This window comes from Antrostomus carolinensis, unplaced genomic scaffold (assembly GCF_000700745.2).
Source record: "Antrostomus carolinensis isolate BGI_N321 unplaced genomic scaffold, ASM70074v2 scaffold25473, whole genome shotgun sequence".
Lineage (NCBI taxonomy): Eukaryota > Metazoa > Chordata > Aves > Caprimulgiformes > Caprimulgidae > Antrostomus > Antrostomus carolinensis.
In genome coordinates this window covers 5680-13645 of record NW_010303639.1, presented here as the reverse complement: position 1 = coordinate 13645, position 7966 = coordinate 5680, and the positions used below count along the sequence as shown (strand labels likewise).

The following is a 7966-nucleotide window of genomic DNA, read 5'->3' as shown; positions in this document are numbered from 1 at the left end:
AGGCCAGGTTGGATGAGGCTTTGAGCAACCTGGTCTAGTGGAAGGTGTCCCTGCTGCTGGCAGGGGGGTTGGGACTGGATGAGCTTTCAGGTCCCTTCCAACCCAAACCATTCTATGATTTTATGACACTAGAAATAAAAGTTCACTGTGCATTAAAATACTAACAGTACATTTTGGGGTTGGAAGTGTGCTGCAAGGCGGTGACACGTGCATCATGAAGCTGTGGCAAGTCTGAGCTTCAGACTTCAGAGGTAAAATCCAATCCAGCTTCTTTCCCCAGCTACAAATGAGCTTCTTCCCCTCACAGGTGAACAAACCCCCATGAAGTTCTGGCCCACTCAGGAAGGATGTACCCCGAGGATTCGTTCCCCCACTGGTGAGGGATGTGGTGCCCAGCTCCCAGCTCGGTACCTTTCTCCAGATACTCCTCCAGGCCTCGCCGCCGGGCGTCCAGCTGCTGCTCTGACAGAGAGAAGGGCCATTTCCCGGGGAGACGTGGAAAAGTGAAGTTGGCAAATTCCCGTTTCAGGTTCTGGTGCAGGATGGCGAATTCCCGGTATCGCTTGGAGCAGAGCTGGCGACCTGCCATGTAAACATTGTAGACCTGCAGGGAGAAGAGAAGTCAGAGGAGCTTTTCAAATCCAAACCAGCACATCTCTGCCTTCCTGGACCCACAGGTAGCACGAGACTAAATACAGAGGGTTTGAGCTGGAATGAGAAACTGGTATGAAGGGTTAAATATCCTGCTGCCGACCCGTGGAGCTGGGGATGTCCCAGCTGCAGCCTCCAGCCAACAGCAGCAGGATCAGCACGACTCCAGGGCAGCTTTGTACTTAAAAAAAAGAGGAAAAACACCCAAACCCTTTAAAAAAGCCCCTGAGCCCCAGTGCAGCCATCACAGTGTTCACTTGGATCATCTCCTGCACACAGGATGAACCAAGCCACCACCAAACTGACATCAGGGCAACACTGTGCTGAGCACATCAGGTGTTTTTTGGCAACAAGACCCCCCCATCACCTTCCCCATACGCTCGACCCTACCACTGTACTTCCACCTTGTTGCAGAATCGAGCCTCAGGTTGCAGCCAAAGCCCCAGAGCTCTGGGTTCAGGTTGATGGTTGCTTCCCCCAAAGCACAGAGAGAACTCAAACCAAGCAGGGGGTTTGGTTTGTGTCTGGACACAGCCCCTGGCAGCCATCAGGCACCAACCGTGGGGCAGATCCCAGGGGAGAGGTGACAGGAAACCTTTTAGGAACAGCCCAGGTTACCCAGTCCCTGCTGTCAGTGTGCTCTTCCACCTTCATTCTGGGTGCAGTTAAGGAAATAGGACTCTGGTCCCAAAAAGGGGAAAACCTGGAGCAGAGTTAACGGTCTCAGGATGTTTCTCAGCACCGTGATGTTCTTCAGGGAATTCCCTTCCCCTTCATTCACCTCCAATCTGCTCAGGCTCGCAGGGAAGTTAAACAAGCTCTTATCTAAGCATGGCTAATAGGTCCTCAGCGATAACGAGCTCCCAGACAGCGGCGTTACCTGCACCAGCTTCACGGGAGGAGAGGGACACAGCGGGGAACACAGCAGGCTCACGCTCTTTTCACGTTGCACGAGGGAAGTGTTTGCAAACCACGTTGCCTCTCGAGGAGGGGAGCGTTGCCCACCACCACCCAAAGGGTTGGCAGAGCACAGAGGTGATGGAGTTTAGCAAGAGGCATGTGTGGAGATGAACCAAGGGTGGCTTCAGCAGCCTTCAGATGACTCACAACCCTCCACTGCTCCCCAGATCAGGGCCCGGAGCAGTCCCAGCTCATTCACCCTCCAGATACCTGCCCGATGGCTTTCACAAGGGGAAAGGCTCCAACAAAACCACAGCTTCTTCCTTAAAAAGCAACAGTGTTCAACCCCTCTGGCAACACCTCGGGAGAAGGTGATGGGGCTGGAGGTGAACAGCAGCAGCTGCTGTCAGTCCAGAGAAGAAGCTCCCTTTGAGAGCACTGGGACACAGTTCCCTGGCTCTGGAAAAACAGCACACAGAGCAGAAGAAAATGATCTGGATGTGGGTAGGACTGTGCTCCCAACAAGAATCAGCCATTTGCAGGGGGAAGAATGATGGCTCTTGTGGTGGCTTCTGTCTCTACCAGTCGCTGACTGCAGCTTGGAGCCAGCTGGGTGCTGCAGGATGGGGGTGATCGAGATGAGGGCTCCCAAGTTTGCAAGTTGAGTGTCTGTGAACACAGCCAGGCAAGGAAGCAGAAGAGCCAAGCAAGGCCAGGCTGACTGAGGAGGTTAAATACACCCCAAATGTGGAAAGAAGAAACAGTTGCCTCTGTCTGACCCATTTTGGGTCCCTCTCCAAACTTCTCCTTGCCAGTCACAGCCAGTTGAGCCAGAATCAACCTGAAGCCTCAGGAGGATGTGTCCATGTCAGGCACTTAGATGACAGATCACATCATCTAGCAAAATGACTGCCAGCCCCATAATAAATACAACAGAAGAGGCAGAGAACCCAAAGGAAAGAGAATTTTTACAGCTATTTCCCCTGACACTCCCTAAAGGGAAAAGGGAGATGGAAGGGAAAAGAATCTCTGTAGATGGGAAGCTGTGCTGCAAGACATCTGCTGCCTTTGCTTTTACATCTACAGCAGATGTCCCTAACGCTTGGTGTCAAACAGGAGGTACAAATACAAAAGCTTATCTGAACAAAATAACCACTTCCCACTTCATCTTCACAAGAGCTCGAGCTATTCCTGATACATTAACAAAAAAAGCTTCCCAGCACGTAGGAAGCAGCTACAAAAAGAATAACCAAGCACAGCACGAGTGAAGATGGGCAAATCTAACTGAGACAGTGTCAAAACCAGTCAATAATCAATTAAGGTGCCTCCATCCTGAAGACAAGAGAGTGGTTGCCACCAGTTGTCACTAACAGCAAGGAGCGGACGCAGCCCGTCTCCAGAAAACCCCAGCCAAGCCCCACAGTTCAGGAAGGCCAGGGAACTGCTGGAGAGAGTCCAGCACAGAGCCACCAAGATGATGAAGGGAGTGGAGCATCTCCCTGCTGAGGAAAGGCTGAGGGAGCTGGGGCTCTTTAGCTTGGAGAAGAGGAGACTGAGGGGTGACCTCATTAATGTTTATAAATATGTAAAGGGTGAATGTCAGGAGGATGGAGCCAGGCTCTTCTCAGTGATGCCCAATGGTAGGACAAGGGGCAATGGGTGTGAGCTGGAACACAGGAGGTTCTGCTTCAACTGGAGAAGAAACTTCTTTCCAGTGAGGGTGCCAGAGCCCTGGGACAGGCTGCCCAGGGAGGGTGTGGAGTCTCCTTCTCTGGAGACATTCAAGACCCGCCTGGACACCTTCCTGTGTGATCTCATTGAGGTTCCTGCTCTGGCAGGGGGTTGGACTGGATGATCTTTGGAGGTCCCTTCCAATCCCTGACATCCTGTGACTCTGTGACTCTGACTCTGTGAGCTGATACTAACCACAAACTTCTCGCCGTTCTGCTCCACGTGCTTGTAGGTGGGGATGGAGATGGGCACGGCTTGTTTTTCCGTGTAGTCATAAAACGACTGCCCCAAAGAGTCATCGCTGGGGTCCAGGTTATCTGCCTCGTGGGGAGGCACCGACAGCACCGTCAGAATTAACTCCTTCTCCCCTGCACGGATCAGATCCACCACTTGCTTGTGTGTTGCTCCTTCCACGTTCACCCCATTCCTGTGACAGAGAAAACAGAAAAGCCATTAAGCAAAGTAGAGGTGACTGCAGAGCCTTCAAACCATGCCAGGAACCACCCAGAGATCCATCACACCTCAGCTTCCCTGGCAAACCCCACCAGCCTCAACCGCTCTGCTTGCTGCTCCGGGTTCACTCCGGTTTAAACTTCACTAATTGATGATTTCTCAGTCAGTTCCTGAATTCTGTTTAATGACTTCAGACACAACTAAAACTTCTTTAAGGCTCATGGAATATTTAACACAAGTTTTGCAGTTTTCACCACTCCCAATGGTACCATAAGGGTCATGTTCATACCCCAGAAACGAGACTTTTCCCATCAGCTAAAAGCAAACATGAGGAGACCACAGAATTGGGGAGGAAAACACTGAACACACAACACAAAAAGCCCATCTCCTGATCCTCTACAGCTCCAAAACATAAATGGATTTCCCTAAACCTGGAATGAAGCTTCCAGGTGAACGAGAGACCACAGACACAGCACTCAGGAGCACACCTGCCTCCTGCACCACAAAGGAGACGCACCTTCTGCCTTGCCCCAAACAGCCCAGCAGCCTTTCCGCTTCCTGCACTGCTCCAAGAGCTGGTCCCAGCAATGCCACAAGCCCTCCTAGAGCCCCAAGAAAGCTGTGAAGATCCACAAGACATACCCAAGCACCTCTAGAGCATTCCTGACATTCCTGTTCTCCCCAGCAGCTCAGTTAACCATCGCTTGGCTCTTGCTTTGCCCCGAAGATACAGCCCAAAAACCTCGGCCAGCTTGGGAAGACGTTGGACCTACGACTTCATTTCAAAGCAAAGAGAGCTGTTAGGTTCTCTACCAAATCTGGAAAAGGACAAGCCTGTTTTTTTTTCCTCCTGATAAGAGCTAAATTTAGTAGTGAGTCTCCATAAACTCACAAGTCATCACAAGAGTCTCTGTGAAGAGTTTGGTATCCGAAACATTCCCTGTATAAACAGAACAAGGCAGAGCTTCACCCACCACATCCTCACCAGCCAGGCTGGCCACGCTCTGGCCAGGAGAACCCACAGATCATCGGAGATGACAGGTCCCTTTCCACCTCTGCTTCCTGAGAAGCTGCTTGGGACAAGCCTGGAAGGAACCAGTCGAGCAGTTTCTCATCACTGCTGAAGCAACACCAGCAACCACCCCACAGCCCCTGTTTGTCTTTGCTCACCCTGAGGGATTTCTCCACCAAAAGGTCAGTGTCGCTGCTGGCTACGGCCGATACCTGGAGCGCAAGAGGAAACCAGTTTGCACTTTCCCAGCCAGCATCCTGACCAGACAGGGAGGGAAAGGACTCTCAGTTACTCCCTGTGGCCATCAGCAACTCCTCCTCAGAGCCTGGGAACAGACTGTCATCACCTTACCCCCAAAGACCTGGTGCTGGTCACAGAATCATCCCAGCTCGCCTTCAATCACGCGCAGGATTTGGCGTTCGATCCCCAGCTCTCAAAGGAAGGAGGACAGCTCTTACTGCTTCACATCGATCATTTTTGATCAAACTTTTAGAAGAATCAGACTCTGGAAAGGTCTGATCTCAACTTACAGATCTGGGTGAAAGATCCCAGGCTCTGAACCAAGTTTAGAAAAGCTCCAGCAGTGCTGGTGAGCCAGAGACGGCGCCTGCACTTCGCCAGGAGATGGACAAGTGAAGTGTCCGCCTGTCCCCCAGCTCAGACACTTCTGAAGCACTCCTTGGATGCAGCCCCTGGGCTCTGTGTGATAGAAGTTCTCCAAGAGCTGTGATGCAGCTTTTACAGCCCTTCACTTCAGGAAGAGGGAAAATTAGAGTTAAACCCAGACTGCAAAGTCTGAGAGCGCCGCTGCCCAAGCGTCATCTCTGATCCCCTCTGATCCCCTCTGGGTGGGGATGAAAAGCCAGAGACTCCTTTCATGTGGAGGAGGGAGGACTGGGCCAAAATGATGTGTCCCAGTCCTTCCTGATGAGAGAAGGACAAGGCAGAGGGGTCACTGTCCCAAGTCACTGTCCCACACTTGACCTCGAGTGCATCTCCAGGCAGAGCCCCCTCCAGCTGTCAGCGTTCGGATGACCCCAACCGCGGGACGCGCTGCTCAGTCTGCCAAAGTCAAGGTTGGTTTCCAGTCACTCAGCCCCAGCAAGGCTGGAACGAGGTTCTCAGCTTAACTCCCCATCAGCAAAGACCTTGAACACCTTCTGCCAGCAGATTGAGAACAAACGCGCTGCCGGCTTCCTCCTCTTCCTCTCTCACACCCTCCTCAGCCCCTGGTGACTTCTGCTGCCAGCCATTTCCTCCCCGAGCTCACACCAAACCCCAGGAGGGGGTGAGGACAGTCAAACTCCCCACATGAAGAACAGCAACGCATCATTTAATTCACAAAACCCCAGTGACAGCCAGAGCCAGCTCTCCCCAGCTCTCGGCCGGTCTCTCTAAGATCACGCGCTGCTTTCGGAGCCGCCCCGCTGGCCCCTCCGCTCTGCGGCGCGGTTGGAAGGAGCAGTGGGTACCACGGGGCTGGAGGACTCACACCTTTGCAGTAAAGTCACCATAGCAACTGAGGCTGGAACCACCACCACGGAGGAACTGGGGAAAGGGAAGGGTAAATCACAGCACACGGGCACGGGAGGAGCTGCTGGCACGGCCGGAGCAGAGCTGAGCTGAGCGAGGCGCCGTTTACGTGGTCAGGGATCTGCGGGATCCCAGAGCTGAACGTGCTTTTCCCAAGACAACAGGACACTGGGGAACTTTTCTCCTTGAGCTTCTGCCTGTTTGGAGTCAGCAAAAAAAATAAATCCAGGTGTTAACTTTACCCTTCTGGGGATACTCATGGAACCAGGGGAGAGATGACCGCAGGGCTGGGTCCCTCCGTACCCTACAGGAAGGACATCCAGACACAACAGCAGCAGATGATGACCAGACCCGACGAATCCTTCTCTCCATGAAGGAGGAACTGCAGAGCACACACGCTTCTCTTCAACACAGGAAGGGAAATGGAGAAGAAATCTACTCATGGTGGAGCAAACCGCTGCAGGATGGAGATGGCAGCCAAGGCACACGCAACCCTTCAGCGGCACTCAAAGAGCAACTTCCTCCCAACAAATCGCTTCCCTCAGCTGTCTGCCACCAAACGTGGATGTGGTTAAACCAGGAGCACGAGGTTCTGTCACCTTCCACTGCAGGATGGTGGGTGGAAGGAAGGTGCCATCCTTCCCTTGGCACCCAGCTTCCTCTTTGCCTCACTGGGGACACGAGCTGCCTCGCAGGGAGGTTACAGCAGGAGAAACTCTGAAGCTGGTGGGAAGAAGCGGTGCTGGAGCTGCTCAGTGCACTGTTGGATTGGGCAACGAGGATCCTTCTCACGCTGTCCCTCTGGCAAGGACATTCCCACCCAAATGGAGCTGCAAAGGGGCTCCCAAACGCTCTGGCCATCCAGCTGGGAGCTGGGAAGATGCTGCCATAGTGCTGGTGCTGGTTATGGTCAGTCTCGTTCCATACTGGCCACAACCAAGAGCTCATGTTGGCCAAGCTGAAGACAACCCAACCCCAAAGCACTGGTTACCACCTTCCTGTGGGTAATCATCTCCCCACAGCAGAGGGAACACACACACGCCTGTGCCACAGCCCACAGTCCAGCACCATGCCAAAGACATCTGCCAAGACAGGTCTGGGCTGAGACTCCGGACTGTGACCCGAGGCAGTGGCACGTGTGGCTGACACCCCTGGCTGCCCACTGACACCCCTGGCTGCCCACTGACACCCCTGGCTGCCCACTGACACCCCTGTAAGGGCAGAAACCCTCGTGGGGTGAGACCGGGCGCTGCCAGACTCGGCGCTCGCCTGGTGTGATGGAGGAAGCCAAGCTCTGGGAATTATTACAGCAGGTTCTACTTAACAAAAGATCCTCAAGCCTGCGGTTGGGCGAGCTCCTGCCACCAAAAAAATACATGCTGGGGGGCAGAGCAGATCGGTGCTTGTTGGCTGTAATGAATTGAAAAGCCTCTTTGAGAATGAGTTTCCAAAGCACTGGGCCAAAGATGGTGAGCAGCAGCTGGAGGCTGGCACAGTCCCCTGGCTGGAAGGAGGATGAGCTGTCAAAGCACCCAACTCACTGCCCCAAAAACCTGCTCTCTCCACCAACGTGGAGAAGAAAATGTCTCACCAGCAGCATTTGAATGTAGAAACACCTGGGCAAGCGTTCTCAGCAAGAAAAGGAACCGCTGACAAACACCGGGAGACCCTGAGGACGAAGCAAAA

The 7966-nt window shown here is 53.3% G+C and overlaps 1 protein-coding gene across 1 annotated transcript in view; it reads right to left on the bottom strand.

Annotated features, from left to right (window-relative positions):
* Positions 1–3709, bottom strand: part of LOC104522016 (sorting nexin-27) — a gene marked incomplete at both ends in the record, with an annotated part of 7947 nt that extends 4238 nt beyond the window's left edge. The window contains 2 exons of the mRNA XM_010164179.1: positions 412–604; positions 3478–3709. Coding sequence (XP_010162481.1) covers positions 412–604; positions 3478–3709 — 425 coding nt within the window. The remainder of the gene's footprint in view (positions 1–411; positions 605–3477) is intronic.
* Positions 3710–7966: the final 4257 nt, after the last annotated feature.